Raw genomic sequence first — 25,870 nt, 5'->3', positions numbered from 1 at the left:
GTCCCATCTTCCCCCACCCTACTATATATTTGAAATTTACAAAACCGTGCTGCGCCTAAACCGCTCTGTGTTGTATGTTAGGATTTTATTAAGTTTCTGGTATTAAGTCTACTAGCTATACCTTTGTTTGTATAAGTATGTCCAGAAAATCGACCATTTTTCCCTTACGTCTGGTAAAATTGAATGACGTGCCAGTGACTTCATCTTTTATATTCGTCGTGGTTAGTTCACTATTGGGGGAATTGCTTGAAAGTATTGCCCGCCGTTCTTTTATTAACTGTGAAAATAAATATTAAACGTTTTTGTAAAAAGTAAGCACCGGATAAACGCAGATGTTTCATTTCTATAGGTAAGGTCCCTTCTTCGGGACCTGAGATTTAGGCAAGATTTGGCCCCTTACCCCATCAACAGGAAATACAGACGACAGAAAAGTTTCTGTTTTCAACTTGTAAATAGGAATTATCTAATCCAAAAAAGTAAAATTGTAACTTCCGACCCAAACGCTGCAAAATTCAACAGTCTTATTTTGAGTCTTGTTGTTTGGGATTTATTTCTATAGAGTGCAATCATATAAAAGTATATAGCAGAAATTAAACAAGATAATATAAGCGTACCTTACTCGCATAATCTTCAATCCCTTTCTTAGCAAAGCTAAACCGTTTGCCAAGTTTAGAAAATCTGAACATAGTGTCGCTGTGTAAAAGTGGTCGAGATAGTCGTTGAAACATCATGTTAGACATAGATTTTACATATCCGGTATAGGTAGAAATTTCTCTGAAAATAGAATTATATTAATGTGAATTTTTAGATGTAAATGTATGAAACTTATTTATATCCCGTGGCGGGGAAACTTTAGTCGTTCCATTCAAACACAATAGCCTATTCTGCATATTCTCCTACGTCCTACCCTAACAAGATATTTCTAGAAGGCCTACTATACAGACTATAGAGATATTTCTAGTAGTTTGTTCTATAGAAAAAAAATTACCCTTCTTTGGCGCTGCATTTTTGTGACATCACACATTCCATATTTCCAGTAGTCTGTTCTATAGAAAAAAATTACCCTTCTTTGGCGCTGCATTTTTGTGACATCACACATTCCATATTTCTAGTAGTCTGTTCTATAGAAAAAAATTACCCTTCTTTGGCGCTGCATTTTTGTGACATCACACATTCCATGACGTTATTGAACGCCATGTTGGAACACGGGATCATTAGGTTACCCCCTACGTCACTTTTCGACGCTTCTTCCATCCAGTCGAGAAGTTCAGTTGTATTTTGGTTGAAAATTTGAACATGGCTAAAACATGGTTATAAATGAATGTAAATTGTTTTATTCTCGCATGGCCAGCCAACGACAGTGGTTATACCACGGCCGGATGTTCTGTTTCATACACCTTGTGCCTGCTGGCGAGTTACCACGGATGTAACCTATATATCCTCGCATGGTAGGGCAACAACAGTTATACACCTCGGTGTAAACATGTTTAATAAATTTGATGAATAACGTTAAGAACCTGTAACGTATAGACTATCAACTAAGAACTTACGATTTCAAAATATCGAAATGGAAGATAGGGGTTAGCAACCTTCTGTGACGTTTCCATAAATCGCCTTTTGACGTCACCAAACCATCTTGCAGCAAAGGTTTTAAAAACTTGTCGTACGCGTAACCTTTTGGGTCTGTAAAAAACGCTGTTGTGTTTGTGTATGTAGTGGGGTGGGGGAAGGCAGGACATTTTTGGCGCATATTATCCAAATATCTTGATCGTGTTTCAAACAACTATTAACAACGGCCTATAGAAGTCGTGAGAATACGATTTTATACACTTTTGCATTTTCTTTGTTTACTACCAAATGGGACGAGAAAATAGAATGAAAAGGTGTCCCCTTTTTTCCACCCTACTATTTGGCATTAATGTGTTTGATCACTTACGTGACTTAGATAGCACTGTTTTAGTAACATCAGGGTGATGGAGTTGTACATTCATTTGTACAGGGCCCAACCATTGGGTGCACATTGCTGGGAATTCTTCACATCGCTTCCCGCTGTTTAAAAGCCCAGTCTTGTCGTAACCGTTCTGAAACGGTGTGAAAGATCAGTTGCTATAGTTTTACGACTATGTACGCATAAAAAATGTTTAAAAAAGTATTATTAAGGGTTCTAGCTAGGGAAAGCAGTTGTAAATGTTGATCTTAACATAACCTAACACATCCTTTTACCTATCTCTTCGAAAAGAATAGCAAAACTTAAAACGAACGACAGTCGTTAAAACACGCTATATAGATAAAAGGGAAGAATTACAGTTAAAAAGCGTGGCTGTAAAATTTGGGCCACTGACTTACAAATTAAGATTAGGTATATACCTCAAGCAAATCGCCATAAAACCAATGTCCTTTTGGACCTCCAACTTCTTTTCCGCATTTCTTCAACTTAAACTGGTGTTTTACGGCAGGACTTACATACTTAGCAGTTACAAATACCAGCGCGGCAAACAGTAAGACATCGGCAAGTAGAGTTTGGAATATAAATCCACCTCCATTTTGAAGTAGAATACTTTCCAATTGCGATTGCGCCACCATGTTTAATTTCCACTTTAAAACAGCAAAGATAAGATCCTTAGACAACCTCTGTAACCTAAAAATAGATCATGATTGTAATTTTCAGGTTAAAAGCAGGCGCGCTAACCAATATGCTCAGCGCCGGGAACCGAAATATCATAGATTTGAACCACAGTATTACAGTTTGGTGGTAATGAGCCAACAGTGGGTCCATAACACTTTTCACTCGCGGTGCAGCTGAACTGTACAAAATGCGAAAAATGAAAATTCAGTTTTGGTTAGTTGATAACCTTTATTGATCTTTTTTTGTTCGTCACCAAAAAAACAAAATAAAATATTTCGTTCAGAAATGAAACATCGAACGCAAGTAGAAGCATGCCAGCATTAGGCTCTAATGTTAGAGCGCTTATCCGGTATAAACCTTTAACAACTTGGTTCTTATTCCAACTCCGTTGCGTTGAATTTGACCGAGTTTTTCGAGGTCCTATTTATATATTGTTCCAAAAAATTCGGCCTTGAAAGTCTCAAATGCCAGCCAAGGTGGTAAAAGCGTCTACCAAACTTCGAATGTGGTCTGGTCACATATTAACAATGGCCTCGATGTATGTGTATGGGTACACAATGCCTGGTTTTTACGGTAAATGTCCTTGCTGCGATTGCTTTTGCCAGTAAACTAGACCAAGAATATAAAAACTGCAAAGTTGCAAACTTGTTCGTATGCATAAATGTAATTGTTTATTCTCGCGTGTCTGGCAACGACAGTCGATATATACCATGCTAGATCTTTTGTTTTACACTCCTTGTGCCCGCTTTCGTGTTACCACGTATATAACTATGTTGATTTTTTTGTTATATATGACTGACAGATTAGTTTTGCAGTATAATTGCCGTCAAGCGCTTTTCCCAGGACCATATACTTCCATATTAGTAGCAGCGACAAGCCTTGAACCCATCACTTCTAGGTTAGAGGCAGTCGCGCTAACCACCGTGTCAGCACTTTACGAACAATTAAGCAACAAATGAAACCATAATATTGATTTGACGTTTTTATTGTGTTAAGTTAAGATATACAATGTAAAGATTAAGTGTCAGATTAAACATTTTCCTTTTCGTAAAATTGTTCCGCTGCTAAACGTCACTCTTTCGACAGTTTTCTGACTTTTATGTAGACGCCATTTTTGGGCTGCATGGCAACTCCTGGGACCATGACTGGTTTCGGCAAAGTCTCATCTACGTAGACTTCGTATTTTCTCAGCACTTTGCTCAGTACAACTCTGATCTGCTGCATGCCGAAGTTCTGTCCGATGCAGTTTCTATATAGAAGTATAAAGTGTTAAAACATAACACGACGAGCAAAACAGGGTGTTCTATATGAGTGAGGTCCTTCAGCGAGACATTATGGGATGAGATTTAGGCTATAGTTGCACCACGGCCTACTAGAGATATCTCTAGTATGCCGTGGTTGCACGCGTATCTCTAGTAGGCCGTGGTTGCACGCATAAGTTTCTTTAGAAAAAGATATGGTATTAAAATATACCGAGTTTTAAACAGGACTTACTAAACATGGGTGCAGCCCTACAGCGAGACAGAAGCATGATATTTAGGCCAGTTATACGCATCATATAAAACCACAAACAAGGTTATTTGCTTTATATGTTCTAATAAACATACCTTGGCCCAGCGCCGAACGGTATAAACGCATGAGGTGACCTATTTGCCGTGTTGTCTGGGCTAAATCGTTCAGGGTCGAATTTCTGTAAAATAGTACGTCATGTAAGCATATATTTACCAAGCTAGTCATTAAACAAAGTCAACTATTAAAGTCCAACGTCCTTTGTATGAACGTATGTAACTAGTTTATCCTGGCGATTTTTATGTATGGACACATTTCCCCACATTGGTAGGACCACCAACTGTGCCACGGCGCCGGACTAAACTTTTACCTCTGGTTCGTCCCATATGTGCGGGTTACGGTTCATTGCGAAGATATTTACTCCTATGCTTGACCCCTTAGGTAGTGTAACTGGTTTCCAATCGTTAAATCGATGTGATAATGTAACGTCTTCAGTAAGCTGTCTCCCAACCACGTGTAAAGTGGGGAAAAGTCGCATCGCTTCTTTAATGCATTGTGTCATGTATGGCAACTTGGATAAGTCGGCCCTGGAATTCAAAAAGGTTAAAACATATATTACAGCATAAAACGTCAAGATTGGAAAAACTGCGCTAAAATTTGTGTTTTTTTACCAAAACCCAGTACGCAGATCGTTTGTTATGAAAATTTCGTAGTTAACCCTAAAAATTAGGTCAAAATCGGTGCGAAGCTCCGCAAAAAGTATTTGAATCAAAAATCGGGGAAATATTGTTAAGTATATCCACCGCAAAATGCAAACTTTTTAATCTGTTGCACCGTGCAACTTACCATTCGAGAGTCTCTTTATCCCCAACTGCAGATTTTATCTCTTCTCTGCATCTTGTTTGGCAGTCTAGGTTTGATGCGAGAGTATACAGACTCCATGTTATAGCTGTAAATACAAATGTGTTATAATATTCGCCTACAGAAAAAACCGCAAAAAAACTACTTGATTTACAAGTATATGTAAACGCATGTGAAAATAAAAATGCGAAATTCGAATGTACAGAAATCTGGACTTACCGTTTGAAACGGTCTCGTGTCCAGCGCTGAAGAAAGTTATAACCTCGTCGTTTATTTCATCGTTTGTTAAACCAACGCCGTCTTGGTCCTATAACATGCAATGCTCAATATATACAAATATAACATATATATATATGATAGGCCTATATATGTATACGATGCGTTCAGTTATGTTTTCTATGGTACAAAAACCCCCTAACGGAAGAGCAGCAATTTTTCGCGGATTTTTGAAAGTGACCTTATAGCAATTTGGTTGTCGTTTTTTGATGTTGTTTAGCGAAACAAGTCAAAATTACAATACAGGACTTATTTAACTGATGTTAGGTAAGTGTATTACTAAATTAAACAATTGTATATTCCGTTGCTATACCTTTGTTTGTATAAGTATGTCCAGAAAATCGACCATTTTCCCTTTACGTCTGTTGAAATTGAATGACGTGCCAGTGACGTCATCTTTTACAGTCGTCGTGGTTAGTTCACTATTTGGGGAATTGCTTGAAAGTATTGCCCGTCGTTCTATTATTATCTGTAGGAAAAATCACTTTTTAAAATTGTTACAAAATTAATGTAATTTAGGTGTTATTGTGTTTTGGTTGAAAATTCAAATAGAAAATTATCGCAGAATAAATGTATTTTACATGTTATGTTATTGGTAAAAAGTCTGAACACTTGGTAATTGGTATTGTAATTTGTTCATGCATTTTGTATTTTAAACATAAAGGTCCGTATACAAATGTTAATACATATTTGTGTAAAGACTTTGCATATTAAACTTTTTGCATGTAGGTTTTATCTTACGATTACAATTACTAAATACAAATGCATACAAAATGTATATATGTATCTCCTACTGCATACAGCAGTGAAATTGTGTCGGTTATATCAACCTACCTTGTTTGCATAATCTTCTATCCCCTTTTTCGCGACGGCAAACCTGCGTCCGAGGCCGGAAACTTTAAACATAGAATCGCTGTGCAGGATTGGTTGACATAACCTTTGAAACATCATGGCTGATACAGATTGTACATAGCCAGTGTACCTTGTGGTCTCTCTGTAAATATAGTGGGTTTAAGGTTATGAAATGTAAAGTCTATAATATGTTTATAGTATTATTACTTTACCTATGGTTTTAAAGTGATTAATAGTGTCTGTAAATTAGCCCAGTATGCAGATATGGTTCAAAAGTTATGTAATGTCTATAGTATGTTTGCTTAAGGTTATAAAATCATGAACTTTGTGAACTATGGGGTATTCTGTTGCCTTAGCCTTGTTATAAAGAGACTTGAGACATAAAATTGCCGTAGAGTAACCTACAAAATTTTGTTAAATCGTAAGACGGCACGATGTTTAATGGAATACCATTTTAGCACATTCATGTTTTAACGACTGTCGTTGCCCCGTCACGCGAGGATAAATATTTATGTTTATTTAACCAAGTAATTAATTTGATAAGCAAATTATCAAGCTTAACTGCAGGTGTTTGCTAGTGTAGATTTGAATTTTGTGATATACATTTTGTGACTCTAATATATATTATATACCATATTTCTTACCCTGTTAGGTCACTGCTTTTCTTAGACATCACACATTCCATTACATTGTTAAACGCCATGTCACAGTCTGGAACAGCTACATCACGCCCAACGTCACTTTTTGAGGTTTCCTCCATCCATTCAAGCAAGCGTGATGAGTTTTGGTTAAAAATTTGGACATGGCTGAAAAAGTAGTTGAATTCAGTTGAGTGAATATGGTTGATGTATAATAACTACTTTATGCTGTAGTGTAGGCTATGCAATGGACTATTTTATGTGCATAGTGTTAATACTGGTTTAAAAGATGTATATAAATATATATATATATATCGTCAAGGTAAAACCAATGTAGCCTATGTCAAATTTTTAAAAGTGTATTTTTACGATTTTGCATGCACAGTGTTGGGCATAACACATATTTTGGCAATGTTAAAGCAAAACTCAAAAATGTAACAAACTACTTCGGTTTTACCACAACGATATATGGTTAAAAAATGTATAAAACTATCAGTATCAGTTAATAAAATAAACAAGTGTACCCCAAAACATTGACGCCTAACCATGTTTACATGCTCTGTTTATAACACTATATAGAAATATAAACAACACTATATATACACAATAACACAGTAGGCTATCATATTACAAACTGTATGAACTGTGTCCTTAAATTTGAACTTACGATTTCAAAATATCGAAATGGAAGATAGGGGTTAGCAACCTTCTGTGACGTTTCCATAAATCGCCTTTTGACGTCACCAAACCATCTCGTAGCAAAGGTTTTAAGAACTTGTTGTAAGCGTAACTTTTTGGGTCTGTTAATGTGAAAATAGTAAATGTAAAAATATATTGCCATCACTGTTTTTGGTGTGTTGTGTCAGACAGTAGAGGGACAAGAATCTTATTCATATCAAAATTTGCACGCTATGAATAAAACTTATTTATACTCGCGTGGCTGAAAACAAGTAAACAACAGTCGTTATAACACGGTTGTTCTGTTTTATTCACTTTGTGCCCACTTACGAGTTGCCACATATGTAACTTGTGGCTAAATATTGTGTTTTAAATATATATACCTGTTATTTGAGGTGAATTGTTTAACTACCTGACAGCCATCATTCGGTTGTCTGGTATATAAGTCTGGTATAACAATGTCTGGTATATAAGCCTGTATAACAATATGATATGGCTTACATGACTTGGATAGCACAGTCTTTGTAACATCTGGGTGATATAGCTGTACATTCATTTGTGCAGGACCCAACCATTGACTGCACATTGCTGGGAATTCTTCACATCGCTTCACGCTGTTCCATACTCCAGTTTCATCATAGCCATACTGAATGCATGTGAAAAATTAAAACAACGGTTGGTACTGCATTGTATATAAATTAGGCAATTTTTTTACCCTAAAACAGCTTTTACCCTGCTGTTAAGTGTCTATACAAATAAGCAGAGCCAAAGTAAATTGCATTCACCACAATAATCAATGAGGTTCCCTATGTTTTACAATCAGAAGTGTTTTGCCTTTTAGCAATTTCACCTAAAATTTTGACAAAAATCCCTATCGCAGGGTTAAGAATATAATCATAATCTACACAAACCTCAAGTAAATCGCCATAGAACCAATGTCCTTTTGGACCTCCAACTTCTTTTGCGCATTTTCTCAATAAAACCTGGTGTTTTACGGCAGGACTTACATACTTAGCAGTTACAAATACCAGCGCGGCAAACAGTAAGACATCGGCAAGTAGAGTTTGGAATATAAATCCACCTCCACTTTGTAGTAATAGACTCTCAAGTTGAGACTGTGCTACCATATTAAAAATGCACTAAAGCTCTGTTTAAAACTTTATTCAATAAAAATCAGTTTACATATTATAGTAGGTTGGGGTAAAATGGTTCATATTTTATTCTCATTTATTGTCTTATTTGGTAGTATACTATAACTTTACCGAACTGTAAAATAGTATTCTCGCAACTGTAAAAGATAATTATTAAATTTTCACCAAATTCGTAATTAAATTCGTAATTACCAAATTCGTAATTAGAAAAAAAAAGATATGATGTGGTAGCGGTCGACTAAACGACTAAACCACAGACCCAAGGTTTATATAGTTACCAACCTTAAATATTGTAAACTATGTGATACAAGGTTCACAACTTCTTTAATGATTAACTACCTTTAATGATTACCTTACCATAACGATTGTTGTTTGTCACCGTTACTCAAAATAAACAATTCCCAATTTCTCAAGGTTGTTGCTGGCACGAGTTGGGTTTTAAATGTGCGTGTTTAGCATTCATGATGTTATTTGATATTTTAATTCATTTTGTTTCCTGTTAAATGTTTTAACAAATCTCGTTTTGTTGCTAATTCCCTTCTCTTCGCTGTTTTAATTAGTCTGTACTTCGTTACTGTATTGAAGAGATAAATGAAATTTATGGTATTTCGTGTTGCAAAAATTGCGTCTGGCGTTGACCTAGGTCAAGTAACAAGTTATGTTTCTGACTTTAAGCTTTGGCCATGAGTTTGTAAAAGAGTTACGTTTCACTTCGCTATAAGACCCGAGGATTAAGTCAGAGTTTGCCCATTACCCCAAGTCCGAACACCCAGGGTGCTACATTCAGACATTGGCCCAATAACCCCTAGTTTATTCCACTTTTGAGCAGAACAAACATCCCAGAATAGAATCACATGGGTAAACATTAACACGCAGCCTTGAAAACTTCTAGTAAGTGATAAAACCACCCCACCATCTTAGACGTGCAAACAATCATAAAATAAAACAACTATAAACTTCCATATTAAAATCATTTATTGTTCCAAAGCATGCAAAACGTGCGTTTAGTATAAGCCGGGCTGTTGGTTCATTTTGATGAGTTTTGAAATCGCTTCATGGCCTTCAGCGAGGGCAAGTTCCGCTGGGTCCAAACCGTTCTGTAAAGCAAACATAGTTACGTTGAAAGCTATGCAAATAATGTTCAACTTTAACCAAATGAAATGGCTCGTGTACTCTGGACTGTTGGGCGCTGTGTTGCAACATTTTATTCTCATTTGCAAATTAGTGTTTTGTAGACATTGTAAATGTTAAACACAACTATATTATTGTATTTGCAAACATGCAGTGGTCAGCATGTCATTTTTTCCTTGTACCACTACGAGTTACGTACCGTGCATACAAGTTTATAAAAATATATTAAAAACTCTTTGTCTTAAATGGTTTTACTATTATGTCTCTTGATTTAGTTTTAACTTCATATTCAAATAAGAAGTTATAAATCTTATTCGGTTATACTCCAGTTTACGAGTTACGTAACATACTACATACAAACAAGTTATAAACAACCTATGCTAAAAACTAGTAACAAGTTGTAAGCCTTATTTGGGTATACTTCAGTTTGAGATCCTATACAACAACAAAAAGAAAAAAAAAACAAAAAAAAAGAAAAATTCCCAAAAAGATAAAATATCCAAATAAGATAAAATTCCAAAATATTTTTACTTTGTCTCTTGATTTAGTTTTCGCTCCATAATCAAGCAGTAATTCAACAACATCTTCGTATCCAAAATAAGCTGCTGCGTGTAGTGGGGAGTATCCACACTATATAAAGATATATGGCTTATAGTGGTTTAGGGTAGGGGTAAGGGGGTGATGGGCCAACCCTTCAGTCTCACGGGTATGCAAAGATATATGGGTTTATAGTTATACTTTATAGGGGTATGTGTGTAGGGGTAATAGGCCAAATCTCCAGTCTCGTGGCATGTAGAAACATATATTGGCCTATATAACCAGTGTGTATGTGTAATAGACCAACTCTGGCCCAAATCTTAGCTGTCATGGGCCATGGCATATAGAAAGATATATATAGTGTTTAAGGGTAGGGGTAAGGGGGTGATGGGCCAACCCTTCAGCCTCACGGGTATGCAAAGATATATGGCTTATCAGGGTATGTGTGTAGGGGTAATGGACCAAATCTCCAGTCTCGTGGCATGTAGAAACATATATTGGCCTATATAACCAGTGTGTATGTGTAATAGACCAACTCTGGCTCAAATCTTAGCTCACATGGGCCATGGCATATAGAAAGGTTATAGGGCTCCGTGTGTATAAGTAATGGGATAATTCTGGCTAAATCTCAAGTTTCATGGCATGCCGTGCAGTTATATATAAGTTTATAGGTCCTTTGTTGTTGTATTTAAAGGGGAAATTAAATATAGTGGGGTAGGGAAGATGGGACACCTTTTCGTTCTATTTTCTTGTCCCATTTTGTAGCAAACAAAGAACACCTAAATAAATATAAATCTTTATCCTCATGACTCCCATAGACCGTTGTTAATTTTTAAAACACAATCAGAATATTTGGATATTATGTGCCAAAAGTGTCCCGTCTTACCCCTCCCTACTATATTTTGTTGTACTGCTGCCCCTACTATATTTTACATGTAGATGTGTTTAGTTAGGAGTTATTGCACTTTACCTTCTGTACTGTTAGGTTTGGATGTTTACTTAAGATGAAGCCCACAATATCAGCATAACCTTTACAAGCTGCTTTGAACAATGGTGTTACCCCATCTATGTTCCGTGGTCTAAAACAAGAAATAATGAATGTATTGAATTAATTGTTAGTTTTGTATTGTTGCGATAAATGTTTAACATCTATATGTCCAATTATTATATTAAATTATTGTATAGAAACATATCTCTATAGACAATCTGATCCTTCTGTATATATCTTTGTATTATTTGGGGTAATAGGCTAAACCTTATACACACTGGCATGCTTGCTGTTGGAGGCCTATAGAATACATACAAACCTTTTTGGTTGGGCAATGGTTTTAAACATTCGGAACTACAAAAAAATATATAAAATTAGCATATTGTTAACCTGTCTACCGATGCCCCATTATCAATAAGGTGCTTCACCACATGGGAATGCCCCATTTGACTTGCAATCCAAAGAGGGGAAATCCCATCCTGAAATAAACAAAAAATACAAAATCTTAAAAAAAGTTGTAAAATTTACGAAAACATAGTGCTATACATAAACCTTTGTAAAAGTTTTTCGCAATATTTACGGAAAGGTAAAAAATGTGATTAAAAAGTTTTCAAAACTTACCACTCTCCGGCAATTAACATCCGCACGATGGCACTCTAGTACACGTACAGTTTCGAGGTGGCCGTTCTGGGCTGCCACAAAAATAGGAGAAGTCCTGTCTTTTAACGCAAGATGAACATTTGCGCGTTTATTACAAAGTAGTTGAACCACTTCAGAATGTCCCATTTGTGATGCAATAAGCAATGCTGTTCCACCATTCTGTATTGAAAATCGAAAGTAACAATTGTTTAAAATTTTAAAAAGACCTATATATATATATATTTATATATATACGAAACTACAGTTTTTTAGGTTTAATCCTAAAGTATATTGTTAAATTTTATTAAAAAAATAGTAGAATTTTTCTTTAAATATAAACAGAAATACCAATTTAAACATTTTTTTTAAGTATTAAAAATGGGTGTAAAAACTTTACTTTAAAGTTTTATTTTATTTGTTAAATTTGATTTTAATTTTTATTCTTACGTTTGACATGCCATCAATAAGAGCTCCTTTATTTAACAATAAATTAACGACGTCATAATGGCCGCATTGTGAGGCAAGAAATAAGGCCGAAGATCCAGTCTGTAATACAACAACATTAGTTCAGGTAAACTTAAACGTTCTGGCAAATTGGCATGGGAATGTCCCATAAAAAAACTTTAGGAGCGCTGTTTAGTGCATATATATATATATATATATATATATATATATATATATAAATCTCATACAAAATATCATATTTTGACATATCTTTACTGTAATATTAAACAAATAAGTATAAGAAATTCTCAAAATCCTCTAAAATATTCTTTGCGCACTAAACCTAGAAAATATTTCAGAAGTAATGGTTAACTTCGATACCAAAATATCCAACAATTTAAAACAAAATCTAGCAACAGTTTTGCATACTAAGACATGGATTACAAAGTCATTGTTTACGTACTGATCTTCTTGCATCAACAAAAGATCCAAATTCAATTAATAATTCTACGCAGTCTACATGGTTGCCTATGCATGCCAGCATAAGCGGTGTTGTCAGCTCCTGTAATACAATTATTGTGTAATGATAGTATTTATTTATTTAGAAAAATAGTCAGCTTCTGTAAGACTCATTATTTAGTGACACGCTGACACCATAAAATAAATGAGGCAATGACAGTGTTAGAATAAATAAACTTAATGATTAATAATTGTTTCCTGTTTATATCAAACAACTAAAATATGTATATATATATATAATATATACATAATTTTTGCCATTGTTTTTTAATTTTTAGTCACCTACTGTAATGAAGTTCATTGTGTTAATGATGTTGTATAATGTAGTATTTATTTAAAAAAATATTCAGCTCTAAGACTCATTCTGTTAGTGACCATGAATGTATAATACAGAGTTTAAAATTAAAAAATAACATAATGAATAATAATTTTCCTCTAATTATATAATTATATCCAGAAACTAGTATATATAAATTTCGCCTTTTAGTGGTATTTTAGATCAGTGCTCTTCAACTGGTGTGCACAGTGCATGAGTTTGTCGCAACAACTTTAGGGGTTCACCAACCCAAAAATGATAAAGAGCTTTGCATTAGATATTTCGTTATGTTTGGTTTCATATTTGGATTTCGAAACCTATTTGAGTTGTGAGCATGTTCAAATATTACGCACATGAATATATTAGAAGTGAATAGACACATTGGCAGCATAGATGTGTTTATATAAATGCAGCTAGGAAATGTAGCGCACGAAAAAAACGAAATGCAACAAAAGTTAACAAATATATAGACGGTTTAAGTCATTGCAACAACATATACACAGTTTAAATCATTGCAACAAATAAAATGGAACATTGCGTATTAGAAAAATGATTCAAAAAAGGGAAAAAGAGTAACACAATACAAAATACAATATTATATATTTATACAAATATGCATCTTAAAAAACTGCCATTAAAGTAACGTGGTAACACTATATATGTAACAAACAACTAAATGACATAACATTTGTGAATCATATGAGACAGCTGGGTCCATAATAGAAATAATAGAATGTGAATGTGAACTGTGACATCATAATATTTCCACTCCTCTTGTTTGTTTCTTTATTATGAGCAATTTTTACCTCCTGCAACTTAGTGTGCGTTGAAGACCTCGTTTTTTTACTGCAGGGAATTAAACGTCATGATATCTATTATTAAATAGCTTACTCTGCGTCAATGGAAATTGTGACCTTATTTAAATACTAATATATAATTCAGGATATACAATTAACAAGAATAGACTTAGTGAAATTTGGCTACTTTAAAAAGTCAAACGGTATCATAGAACTTTATTCACCTCATGCCCGCTGTCGATTTAGGTTATATACCAGACACACATGGTGTACACCTCATGCTCACTGTCGAGTTATAACATGGGTGTCTTCTTATACAGCAGACACACATGGTGTATTCATACACCTCATGCTCACTGTCAAGTAATGACATAGGTCTTTTCATATACACAATTCTTCCATGCACTTACAACTACCCCAGTTGAGAATCGAACCTTGTACCCTCTGTTTTACTTACCTGGTCGTTTCAGTGAATTATACCAACGTACGTCAATTACGTTCCGTCCAACAAAAGTATTGTTGCTTATGACATCATAATCAAGTGCTCGCTCGTCCAAATTTAAAGAACAGGCGGTCAAAACCACGTTGTTATTGGTGGACTGCAGAAAAAAATTAAATAATTTCCAAGCATCATATTAGTTGCTTGTAGAAATTTAGGAAAGGAAAGCAAGAGTTGTAAACTAGAACAAACCACGTTGTCATTAATTGGACTGTCAAAAAAATTAATAATTTTAATTTTGTTTTATTTTTCTAAATTCCTAGTTATACATGTAACGTGAGCTTGGGGGGTTGGAAGCCCCCCCCCCCCAAGGGGGGGGGGGGGTGGGGTTTTTTAATTAAAAAATTTTTTTTTGGGCCCCCCCCCCTTGTAGGAAATATGGAAAGTGTCTTATTGTGTGACATAATACAATCTTGTGCACGAAGTTACGAGCTACTTAAATTCACAGTAACTTTTTTAACATTAACTATTCAATTATGTCTGAATGTTTTGTGTGATATAATTTGAATTCTTACCGGCTTTGTGATTGGTTGAGTTCTGACCAATCCTGTGTGGTTACTGACATTTTGTAAATAATGGTCAAAATCAGCAAGTTCTGAATTTCTCCGAATTTCCTCTGTATTTGTTAGCTGTAAGAACATATTATTACATCATTATAAACACATTCTAGTAGCTAGTAGGTTAGCGTATGATAGTTTATGTTTTCATTTCATTTTATCGTCCCATTTGGTAATTATTAAAGAACCTTAACAGATTTATAAACAGTATCCTCGCGACTTTAAAAGAGTGGTGTTAATTGTTCAAAACACAAGTAGGAAGTATTAGATATTATGTGGAATATGTGCTGAAGGTATCCATCTTGCCCCACATTACTAATATATATATATCATAATACTTACATCTATTTCTCGTTTTGGGAGCGAAAAAAATTGCAAAAGCTTCTTAAACTTGCGTCTGCCTGTGTATAAGATGGGTAAGATTTTGGGTCAAAAATAAAATTTAAACTAAAAACCTTTTGCTTTTATGAATGGTAGTACTTCATTGTCACTGTTTCCATTCTAACTCTCTTTTCTGAAATTTGAAATATTCACAACAGGTTTAGGAGTCCCGTTGTTGTTTGAATTTTCATCTGTGGGTTTTTCTACAACAAAATTGTGATGTAAACTGCAGTGAATTAAATGTCAATATTCTATGAATTTGATGTTATGTAACAATTATGTTAAAATTGACGTAAAAAGTCACATAAGTCTATTACAACACTTAGTAATAACTATTAACTATCGCTATACTATATAGACCAAATGCTATATTTTTAATTTATATTTAGTTATATTACAGCATACTTTACATTACCTTGAATAATGTCCAGAAATCTGTGTTTATTTCCGTCGTCTATTACAAGTTTAGTAGGATGCCCGCGTACTGATTTCGATTTCCTTTTTACTAATTCATTCCCCTGGTCTGCCTGTTTGTCTTTTTCAGCGACTAAAACCGTTCTGGCAAACAGACTATCGCATAATATAGCCGGTTCAGTACTTGTGTGTGTGGTGTGTGGTTTCTTGGTGGCTATTCCAGGGAATAGACCACCCGCGCAACTATATTTACAAAGCAACCATCTTGTTTCAGTTACCATTTCTTTATTTTCTTTATAATTTTTAGACTCCATGTTGTGTTACTACGACTACCGGGCATAATGTAATAATATTCCAACAATAAGTATAAGTTTTGGTAATATTTCAACGGCTCATTTGGTATAAAAAAACATAGTGTATTTCCGAAGTTTAGAAAATACGCTATGTTTTTTTAATTTTTTTTACCAGATGAACCTTTAAAATATTAGTCCAGCTTAGCCTCCATATTAAAACTATCTAACAATCATTTACACTTGTTTATAATGTAAAAAAAAACTGGAGTCATTGGAGGATTACTTAAACCTAGACTCCAAATTTAACTAGATTTCATATTCAAACTAACTACCAATGTTTTTGGACTTGTTTATAATGCGTTAAGTTATACAACCTTGAATGCTGATTTAGAATAGATGATACGTCCCTAGTTTAAAGAGCCATGAATCAGTGTATGATATATATAATGTATGTTTGGGTCACTGTACACTTATATGACTTGTATTACTTTCAATTGTTAATATTGTATCTACTACCCCAATATATGTTGTATATATATAGGTTATGATTCATATAAATATTTTTACACATGTTTAACTTGTGGTTAACTGTCTTGTCAAAATTATGCATTTAAAAGGATGTTACAACTTCAGGCTGTGTAGATTTAACTGTAATTTTTTTATTGTAATTCTTAACTGCTTAAAAGTTTCTATATGTTACTACATATAAATGGGCTAAAATTATCAAAAATACTTTAATTGATTATGCCATTAAACAAAAGCCCACTAAAATATATAAAAAACATGAAAAAGAGACAGTTTTAATTGAGTTATTTATTCTGAATCATATTTGTTTATTAGTTAATACTTTTAATTAGGCCAATGATAATGAAAAGTCCACAAAGGTGTAAAAATACAACTTCTTAACCTTGACGTTTTCTATTTTGTGATTTCTATTTTATTACAATTTACCCATTTTATGACCTCTATTTTATTACAATTTACCCATTTTATGACCTCTATTTTATTACAATTTACTAGTATATGGAATAATTATTTAATCATAAAATTTACTTACAGCGTCTGTAACGTCGATGCTGACGTCTCCCGTCTCTAATATCTGGAGGAGACCCAGTTTGTCTCCTGCGTGCGCAGCGTCGAATAATGCTTCCTCCATGGTCGATACCGACTATAGAAATCATATATTATTAAGGTGGGGGGATAAATAAATTATTTACCGAGAATCTATACAGTTATGTATCTACATAAAATGTCTTGAATCTATTTAATGTGAAGAACTTCTGAATGTATATACTTGTTATTTATTTTTCCATGTTTGACTGGGCAATGAAAGTTATTATAACATGAGTATTCTGATTCATACATCCCATGTCTGCTTACAAGTTACTACATATATAACTTAGCGGTTGATAACTTTTTATAGCAACTAGTAATATAGTCCATGATTTTTTGTTGTCGTCCCATTAAGTAGTAAACAAAGAATATTTACAAAATAACATAACCATATCCTCATGACTCTAAAAAAAAGCTTAATTGTTAAAATACAATTAAATATGCCATATGGAATATTATGTTCTAAATGTATCCATCTTACCCCACATTACTATTAGTTTCTGAACATACACTAACACTTACCGTTGAGTGCAGTGTCGTAATGGTGTAGAAGGATCTATGAGAAGTGTACAACCGGAGTGACCAGGTAAACAAACTACTCGTCTGCTGCGATTATGGTTGAGAAAATCTCCACTTGCGACAGTGCGTTCTTGGCTAGTCATTACTTGTGACAAATTGGTAAAATAATGTGATTCTATTTGTTTATTGTGTTTAAACTTACTATCTAAAGTTAAAAGATTAAGTATTTAAAAGTAAAACGAAACAAAAATGGGCCATTTTTTTGCATAAAATCCCAGGTCAAAAAGTGGGCCATTTTTTTGCTTAAAATCCCAAATTAATGAATATAATGCAATTCAGTTTTGTTAATTGTGTTGGACACAATGTAGACTACACTTACTATCTTAAATTTTGATCTGACCCACATAGAATATGGTTGAAACCAACAAAATTGAGGCTTTTACATACACATAACTGTAACTCTGTAATTCATAGCTACATAAACTGTTACAGTTAGTCATTTTAAACTTGTTTTATAAAAACACCTTCTACATACATGGACCAATATACGAAATCTGCTTTTTATACCGCTTAGTGCTTTTTATACCGTTTAGTCTAAGCACAAGTAGAAGTATATGCCGTCAATGGCATTTATAAAGCAGCTGTTCTAATGCAAACCATGTGTCTGTCATTTGCGTCGAACTTTTTTATTTCATTATGATTCTGGTGTCATGGGAATATGTAAAGAGAAAGCAGTTATGACGCATATGCATTTAAAAGGCCTAATGGGGAAGTTCTGTATTAATGGATTGTTTGTATTTTATGTGATAAGAGTAGTTCATATGTATATAGCAAAACAGTTGTATTTGACTTTTATAATAATGTATTGTCCATGGTCTATGTTTTGCCCGTTCATGTTTTATGCCAATGTTTTGTCCGAGTTTTTTCCCATGTTTTAATTCAAATAACACTTTTTCAATTTAATGCATTTCCAAAATAACACAAAGTTGCCATCAAAGATTTTGCCAGAATGACAGTAGTAAATTCACAAATGTGTTTCCTGTTTAAAACATGCCAAACTCTGTATTAAACTCAAGTACTAATTTAATGTTTTATTGTCACAGGTTATTAGGGTTGTATGCATGTTAAATATCATCTGTTATTTATCTTAATGTGGCTGAACAACTCTGAAATGCAGCATGTTCCATGGGTATCGTATTCCATATGCGGGTAATTCATACACCCTAAAAACTATGTGAGTATTTATCTGTTTATATTTATATATATTTCACTAATAATTTGGACAACCCATAAGGACCTAATAAATTTGAGAAACTATTGTCAATTGTCTTGCCCGATGACACAGGTAGTAGCAGCACCAAGCTATGAACCCGGTACCTTTATGCCACATACTCTTACAGTACTACTGTACAAGGGGTATTTATTACCACAACAGTTTGTTTTGTGTATTTAATGACACCACATGCACTCAAACCTGTTAATAATTGAACAATAATTAAGCTGTTAATACGTTTGCTGTTATCGCTGCACATATACAGCTATACAATTGCAATTTTTGACTAATATAATTGGAAATGGCTAAAAGAGAATTAGGTATGCTGTATGGGTTGCTACAGTGGTCAGTTTATGTAAATATGTTTTTAACCGTAAGCGTGTTTTAACAACTATTGTTTTCTCGTTATATCTTGTCTTTTCGCTTAAAATATTTCTAAATCTTCGCTACCGTAATCGAAGAGACAAATAAAAGTTACTTTTATTATTATAGTTTATTGAAAATTATTTGGATTTTTTATGTTTTATATTTGGACTTCGCGCTAAGGTTTTTGCTACGGTATATAATGATACGGTTTGCTACGGTATATGATATGGGGATCTCCGCGAGGTGTGCTATGGTATCCGGGATTAAAACCTAGGGTTGACCCATTAGCTTTTACTCTTAGTTTATTAATTATGTAGCAAAATAACTTTACTATTGCCTAGCATTCTGAAATAGAGAGTTTTTTCTGCTGGGTTGTAATTTTCTGTATGTGTGTGGTAGTAATTTTTATTTATAATTTATATTGTTACAGGACCGGTACCAGAGTTCCGGTATAAACCTGGTGAAGAACTGGTCGTCACTGATGAAATGAAAACAGCTTTTGATAAAGATGGTTTTGTATTGGTAAGGTAAGTCTGTTTGCGAATGGTAATTAACAGTCATTTGGGTGGTACACCAAGCAATATGCATGTCTTAGGTGTATGAATATACAGCGAGCATGAGGTGTATGAATACACCATGTCTGTCTGGTGTATAAGAAGACACTCGTGTTATAACTTGACAGGGAGCACAAGGTATATGCATACACCATGTATGTCTGACTCCTACGTATATGTTTGCACTAACTAAGAAGACACCTATTTTATAACTCAACAACAGGCATGAAGTTTATGAATACACGTCGTCTACTTGATATATATGCCATATGCTGAAACTTATTTTATAAAATTCAATAAAATGTTCTAACTTTACATACACAATCATATCCTACCAAAATCCAACAAATTAACTTCTAATTCCAGAGGTTTATTCACTGTTCCCGAAATTGACAAGTTAGAAAAATGTCTCAAACTTGGGCATGTAACGAAGCATGCGTTCGATTTACCAGATGGTGAGAAAATGAATTCCCGCATGGTTATCTTTAATCACCCAGGAGTTGACTATACGGGTTTAATCGGTCGCTGCAGAAGAATTGTTGACACCACTGAAAAAGTATTTATATCTTTTATTTACTCCTTTTTTACTGCGCTGGGCCCAGTGGTAGCACACTGAAGAAGTAGGTGCATTTATTTGCGCACTTGTCATTCACATACAGAATAATTAAATTGCTATATCTTTTATTTACACCCTTTTTACGGCGCCGTAACAAGCTGGTAGCACACCTGCTGCTGCTAGTTCTGGGTATAAGGGTTCAAAGCTTGACACTGCTACCATTGTGGTCGATTGTTTCTTTGGGCATTTAGTATGTGCATGTATCTGTGCACTTATCATTCAAATATAAAGATTAAATTGCTGAATTATTTGGTGCGCATGTAATGTAATATCCAAAATGTATAATGTGTGGTATAATCGTAACCTTAGGCTCAATGTGACGTGTAAGACCAACTTTTAAAAAAACAGTAGTGATATTTTTAGCAACCCAGTTTACAACATTGAGCAGAGTCTATAAGTATATTGTATTCACCACATTAATCAATAAGGTTCCCTATGTTTAACAAATTTGTGGGCATCTGCATTTACCTTGAATATTTTGATAGCTCTTAGGTGGTGAAGTATATCATTACCATACTAAAATCAACATGAAGCAGCCCGGGACTGGTGGGTCCTTTCAATGGCATCAGGATTATGGGTAAGTATGTTTAATTTAATACATAAAATTTACGAGTCACTATAATTTAATTTAGCAACCGGTTTAATTTGTTTGTTAATTTAACTTACAGTAAAGTTCCAGTCTCAACTTGCAGAAGCCGTTGTGTTACCACTCCAGCCCTGGTTATTTTAAGTTTGCTGTATTTTAATCTTTTTTAATATATAGGTACTGGTACAAGAATGGTATTCTGTTTCCTGACTTGCTGTCTGTGATGGTTGCCATACATAAGTGTGACCGTGGGAACGGCTGCTTAAAGGTAATACAAAGGTTACTAGTTTAGAATAGGAAACATTTGTGACATTTCAGTCCCAATAAAAGTTAACTGTCACATCACCAAACACCCAGTTTTGTTATTAATAAAGATCAGAGTGTGTTCTATGGTTTTAAAAGAAATATTTAGTGTAAAAAATTGTCATGAATATTCGTCTATTTTTTGGGGGTGAAGTCCTATAGACTCTGGGATTTACACCAGAGTTATCCATTAGTCCTTGCATATTAGCTACTCTATAATAAAGCAATAGTTTTTCTTATAATGCTGTTATGACCTTCGGTCGTTTATTAAATGAGAAACAAGTTTATGAGACAAAACAGATCTTAAAAAGTAGTTCAAACGTCACGGTGTAATATGTAATAATGTTAAAAACAAAAACCTTAATCAATGTCGTAACGTAACACGTGACTCGCCAAATACCGCATGGTGGCGCTATAACAAAGAGTATTGGGGACCTAACGTAATATCATAACAATGCCATTATAAAGAGCAAGACTGTAATAAGAATTGAATGCAAAACCATGCAGAACATACCAAAAATGTTTGCTATTCTAATATTATGACTCATTTACAAGTACAACTCTGAGGTATTTAGTTTATCCAGGAAATTATTTAAAATGATGTCTACACCTTTACAGGTGTTGAGAGGATCTCATAAATTGGGACGAATCGACCACATTCGTATTGGAGGACAAAATGGGGCAGATTTAGACACACTGGCAGAGGTGTCTATTTTAATTGTTTACTTAAGAGACTAACACAAAAAGAATAGAAAATTTCGACAGAAGGTTTATTTTATTATAACATGGTGCATTGGTTATCTTTTTAGGGAACTTTACAAGTATACCTGGTAGCGAATATACTTTAAAGTATACATCGTAGCGATTTTTATACACATCATGCCTGCTCACGAGTTTAGAGATACTATGTATTTAAATTTGCGCTATATAAATGACTGCCAATTCAAAAAAAAACATTTCTAGTGACTATAAGGCTAAGATCAAATATATGTGTTATATTGCCACTTTAAATTTTAAACTTATTTAAAACTTATTGTTTCAGTGCAAGAAGATATTGGAACAAGTTTATGTTGAATTAGAGCCAGGAGATGGAATTTTCTTTCATTGCAATGTTTTACATTCAAGGTTGATATACATACGTACACAAACACAAACAATAATATATATATATATATATGGTACTGGTAGGCTAGGGGGAAGATGAGACACCTTTTTGGTTAATTTTCTCGTCCCATTTCGTGATAAACAAAGAATTTTAAACTAAACTAATTTATCTTTTTTAAACAGTGACCAAAACCACTCCGATAGAAAACGTTGGGTAATTATACCATGCTACAATAGAATGGACAACGACCCGTATATTGACCATCATCATGCAAGAGCTACTAAACTTGTGAAGGTAATTATATTCTATGTGGGTGAGGTCCCGCAGCGTATGAAGGTAGTTTGTATGCGCGCCAGGGGGTTTTAGGTTTAGGTGCGACTAGGTGTCTTAGGTTTAGGCTAAAATTTGCTCATTAACCCGACAGTGAGCATGAGTATACACATAACTCCCACCGTATCACGTAAATGACATGAGCGCATTTTCAGGTCGAAGACTCAGACCTTCTCGCTTGTGACGTATTCGATGACGTAACAGGCAAATGGTTCATGGATCCTAGTATTGATAAAACGATCGTCGCCGAAAAAGTTAACAAAGACGTGACTTCACTTGTAGAAAACCCGCCCGAATATAAAATATAACTTTCGCCAAAAGTGGTTCTTAAATTAAAACCCTTTGCGCCAAAATTGTGCTTAATTTGTATGAATTTAAAATACCTTGTTAATTCTTCGTAGAGCAATAGTTAGTGTACAGTTGACACCTCGTGTTATGCCTGTATTTCGTACAGTTTCACGCACCTCGTGCCCGCTCAAAGTTACGATGATTAGTACAGTGGGGTAAGATGGATACCTTTATCACACAATATCCCGTGTTTCCTAATTGTGTTTAAACAATTAAAAAGGTATTTTTAAAGCAGTGAGAATGCTACTATATATGTAACTTCGTGGTTGTTTAATTTGCCTTAGCGCAATTGTAAATTTTAATTCAAAAATAGAACCAATTTACAAGGGTAAGCTGATTCAAGTTATTTTTATTTGAAATAATCAGCATCCAAAACGAAAATACAATACTAGAAACGTGAATGAACAATACAAGTAAAAACGATAGTATATGATTATACGATATAGTAGGGTGGGAAAGATGGGACACCTTTTTACTCTATTTTCTCATCCCATTTGGCAGTAAACAAACCGTATATTCACGACTCCCACAGACTGTTGTTAATTGTTAAACAAGGTGTCCCATGTTCCCCAACCCTACTGTACGTTTGAATGAAACATAAGTGAATGAATAAACGTAACTTCTTTGTCCTTTTAAATTATATGTGCGGTAGCTTGACAGCGAGCACGAGATGCATGGAAAAAACACCCGCTATAACGACTTTCGTTGTCCTGCTATGAGGGGGGAGATGATATTTATTCGTTCAATTCAGGAAATAGGGTTAAAACAGTGCCAACATAAAAACGTCCTATTATATATAAATGACCTACATTAAAATACCTAACAAAGTTAAAAAATCTGCACCAGTGCCGATATTTTATTCTCCAATTAACGACGTCTCTTCTGTCGGTGTTGGCGCGAATAGGAATTTAGTGTATATGATACTTACGTATGATGACACTCGCCGCTATTGTGGCCAGGACTGTCATGCCCACTGGAAAAGCTGTAGAAGCGACAGGAGCAAGATATTTTAGCATCGTACAGCCAACAATAGGATATACATGCTTGAAAAATCCGAAGCCAGGAATATTGATTTGTCTATAATCTGCGATCTCTGTTAGTAATAGCTTCCTGTCGAGTTTGCTTCGCTTTAGCTTGAGCAATACGCGGCAGCAAAGAAGGTTCGGTCCATTAATACAAGAATAGCTGCAATTGTAAGCAGTAATGATATCCGGCGCAGTGGCTTACTGGTTTAGACGCCTGCATCGAAATCAAAGTGTCCCTGGTTCGAAGCTCGACGGCGATGCTAATACTGGTCGGCATGTGGGTCCTTGGCAAGACACTTAACGGACATTGCTTCAACCCAGCGGTCACTATAATGGGTGAGCATATGTTGCGAGAAAAAGTCCGACTGCTATGCGGTGTCGCAAAGTTGATGACATGAGTTGAAGACTTGGTTCAAGATGCTACCACACGATACAAAATCCAAGACTGAGACTTAGTTCATGATGACTCTAGGTGTGTGTCGTGTCGCGGATGGAGTTGGTTGGACTGTGTGTCGCTGGTTGAACTGTGTGTGGCAGCTGGAGTTTGGTTGGACTGTGTGTCGCTGGTTGAACTGTGTGTCGCAGATGGAGTTGGTTAGACTGTCGCGGATGGAGTTGGTTAGACTGTGTGTCGCGGATGCAGTTGGTTGGACTGCGTGTCGCGTGGATTGTGTGTCGCGGATGGAGTTGGTCGGACTGTGTGTCGCGGATGGAGTCGGTCGGACTGTGTGTCGCGTGGGTTGTGTGCAGCGGATGGAGTTTGTTGGACTGTGTGTCGCGGATGGAGTTGGTCGGACTGTGTGTCGGTCAGAATGTGTGTAGCGAATGGAGCCGGTTGGACTGTGTGTCGCGCAAATAAAGTTGGTTGGACGTTGTCGCGAATGGGGTTGGGGGCTGTCATCGAGATGGAGCATCGGTCGCATGAAAGACTTCAATAGGTTTTCCGGGTGTTGGGGTAATGGCCAAACCTGGCCTAAATCTCAGGTTCTTGACCAGGAAAAGGTATGTGTCGCGAATGTATAGGTCGGACTGTGTGTCGCGGATGGAGTTGGTCAGACTGGTTGGATTGTGTGTCGTGAATGGAGTTGGGGACTTGTCGAGATGGAGCGGCATCGGTCGCATGAAAGACTTCAATAGGTTTTCCGGGTGTTGGGGTAATGGGCCAAACCTGGCCTAAATCCCAGGTTCTTGACCAGGAAAAGAATGAAGTTGGTTGGACTGTGTGTCGCAGATGGAGTTGGTTGCACTGTGTGGTTGGACTGTGTGTCGCAGATGGAGTTGGTTGCACTGTGTGGTTGGACTGTGTGTCGCGGATGGAGTTGGTTGGACTGTGTGTCGCAGATGGAGTTGGTTGTACTGTGTGTCGCAGATGGAGTTGGTTGCACTGTGTGGTTGGACTGTGTGTCGCGGATGGAGTTGGTTGGATTGTGTGTCGCGAATGGAGTTGGTTGGACTGTGTGTCGCGAATGGAGTTGGTCAGACAGAGTTGGTTGTACTGTGATGGAGTTGGTTGTACTGTGATAGAGTTGGTTGGACTGTGTGTCGCGAATGGAGTTGGTTGGGCTGTGGTCGTGGATGGAGTTGGTTGGACGTTGTCGCGAATTGAGTTGGGACTGTCATCGAGAT

At 35.4% G+C, this 25,870-nt stretch overlaps 5 protein-coding genes and 1 long non-coding RNA gene across 9 annotated transcripts in view; 2 read left to right on the top strand and 4 right to left on the bottom strand.

Moving 5' to 3' along the window:
- The window catches only part of LOC100187185 (leukotriene-B4 omega-hydroxylase 3-like), a 25,056-nt gene extending 10,965 nt beyond the window's left edge, over positions 1 to 14,091 (bottom strand). Inside the window, exon 1 of the mRNA XM_018812218.2 lies at positions 14,080 to 14,091. The gene's annotated coding sequence lies outside the window, so the exon portion shown is untranslated. The remainder of the gene's footprint in view (positions 1 to 14,079) is intronic.
- On the bottom strand, positions 22 to 3,330 carry LOC100183683 (cytochrome P450 4F12-like). The gene is made up of 6 exons (XM_026834862.1): positions 2,368 to 3,330; positions 1,937 to 2,081; positions 1,551 to 1,683; positions 1,139 to 1,300; positions 615 to 774; positions 22 to 277 (listed from the first exon to the last, which is right to left on the bottom strand). The coding sequence occupies exons 1-6, from the start codon at positions 2,581 to 2,583 to the stop codon at positions 116 to 118; spliced, it is 978 nt and encodes a 325-aa protein (XP_026690663.1). The 5' UTR covers positions 2,584 to 3,330; the 3' UTR covers positions 22 to 115.
- On the bottom strand, positions 3,596 to 9,443 carry LOC100181326 (cytochrome P450 4F4-like). The gene is made up of 11 exons (XM_002121549.4): positions 8,352 to 9,443; positions 7,942 to 8,086; positions 7,430 to 7,562; positions 6,769 to 6,930; positions 6,107 to 6,266; positions 5,586 to 5,741; positions 5,216 to 5,303; positions 4,982 to 5,084; positions 4,506 to 4,722; positions 4,234 to 4,316; positions 3,596 to 3,875 (listed from the first exon to the last, which is right to left on the bottom strand). The coding sequence occupies exons 1-11, from the start codon at positions 8,565 to 8,567 to the stop codon at positions 3,698 to 3,700; spliced, it is 1,641 nt and encodes a 546-aa protein (XP_002121585.3). The 5' UTR covers positions 8,568 to 9,443; the 3' UTR covers positions 3,596 to 3,697.
- LOC100185246 (ankyrin repeat domain-containing protein 29-like) lies at positions 9,551 to 18,836 on the bottom strand. Its single transcript, XM_002119422.4, has 9 exons — positions 17,742 to 18,836; positions 17,164 to 17,274; positions 12,794 to 12,892; positions 12,334 to 12,432; positions 11,869 to 12,066; positions 11,638 to 11,726; positions 11,230 to 11,338; positions 10,254 to 10,352; positions 9,551 to 9,688 (listed from the first exon to the last, which is right to left on the bottom strand). The coding sequence occupies exons 2-9, from the start codon at positions 17,260 to 17,262 to the stop codon at positions 9,596 to 9,598; spliced, it is 885 nt and encodes a 294-aa protein (XP_002119458.1). The 5' UTR covers positions 17,263 to 17,274; positions 17,742 to 18,836; the 3' UTR covers positions 9,551 to 9,595.
- LOC100182885 (L-proline trans-4-hydroxylase-like) overlaps positions 17,786 to 25,870 on the top strand; it is a 13,195-nt gene continuing 5,110 nt past the window's right edge. The window contains exons 1-10 of one of the 3 annotated variants that reach the window (XM_026834863.1): positions 17,786 to 17,897; positions 18,842 to 18,972; positions 19,808 to 19,904; positions 20,298 to 20,487; positions 21,033 to 21,124; positions 21,311 to 21,401; positions 22,055 to 22,141; positions 22,479 to 22,561; positions 22,724 to 22,835; positions 23,027 to 23,529. In XM_026834863.1, coding sequence (XP_026690664.1) covers positions 19,864 to 19,904; positions 20,298 to 20,487; positions 21,033 to 21,124; positions 21,311 to 21,401; positions 22,055 to 22,141; positions 22,479 to 22,561; positions 22,724 to 22,835; positions 23,027 to 23,179 — 849 coding nt within the window. In that variant the 5' untranslated portion in view covers positions 17,786 to 17,897; positions 18,842 to 18,972; positions 19,808 to 19,863 and the 3' untranslated portion in view covers positions 23,180 to 23,529. Of the gene's footprint in view, positions 17,898 to 18,841; positions 18,973 to 18,999; positions 19,332 to 19,807; positions 19,905 to 20,297; positions 20,488 to 21,032; positions 21,125 to 21,310; positions 21,402 to 22,054; positions 22,142 to 22,478; positions 22,562 to 22,723; positions 22,836 to 23,026; positions 23,530 to 25,870 lie in introns of those variants that run through there. The other 2 variants (XM_002119852.4, XM_026834864.1) reach the window with 2 other exon arrangements.
- LOC113474318 overlaps positions 24,692 to 25,870 on the top strand; it is a 2,517-nt gene continuing 1,338 nt past the window's right edge. Inside the window, exons 1-4 of one of the 2 annotated variants that reach the window (XR_003395981.1) lie at positions 24,692 to 24,755; positions 24,960 to 24,962; positions 24,995 to 25,182; positions 25,382 to 25,396. This is a non-coding gene — a long non-coding RNA (uncharacterized LOC113474318). Of the gene's footprint in view, positions 24,756 to 24,959; positions 24,963 to 24,994; positions 25,247 to 25,381; positions 25,397 to 25,870 lie in introns of those variants that run through there. The other variant, XR_003395980.1, reaches the window with a different exon arrangement.

Source organism: Ciona intestinalis, chromosome 6 (assembly GCF_000224145.3).
Source record: "Ciona intestinalis chromosome 6, KH, whole genome shotgun sequence".
NCBI lineage: Eukaryota > Metazoa > Chordata > Ascidiacea > Phlebobranchia > Cionidae > Ciona > Ciona intestinalis.
Note: the sequence above shows the minus strand (reverse complement) of the source record. Positions and strands in the feature narration are given on the sequence as shown.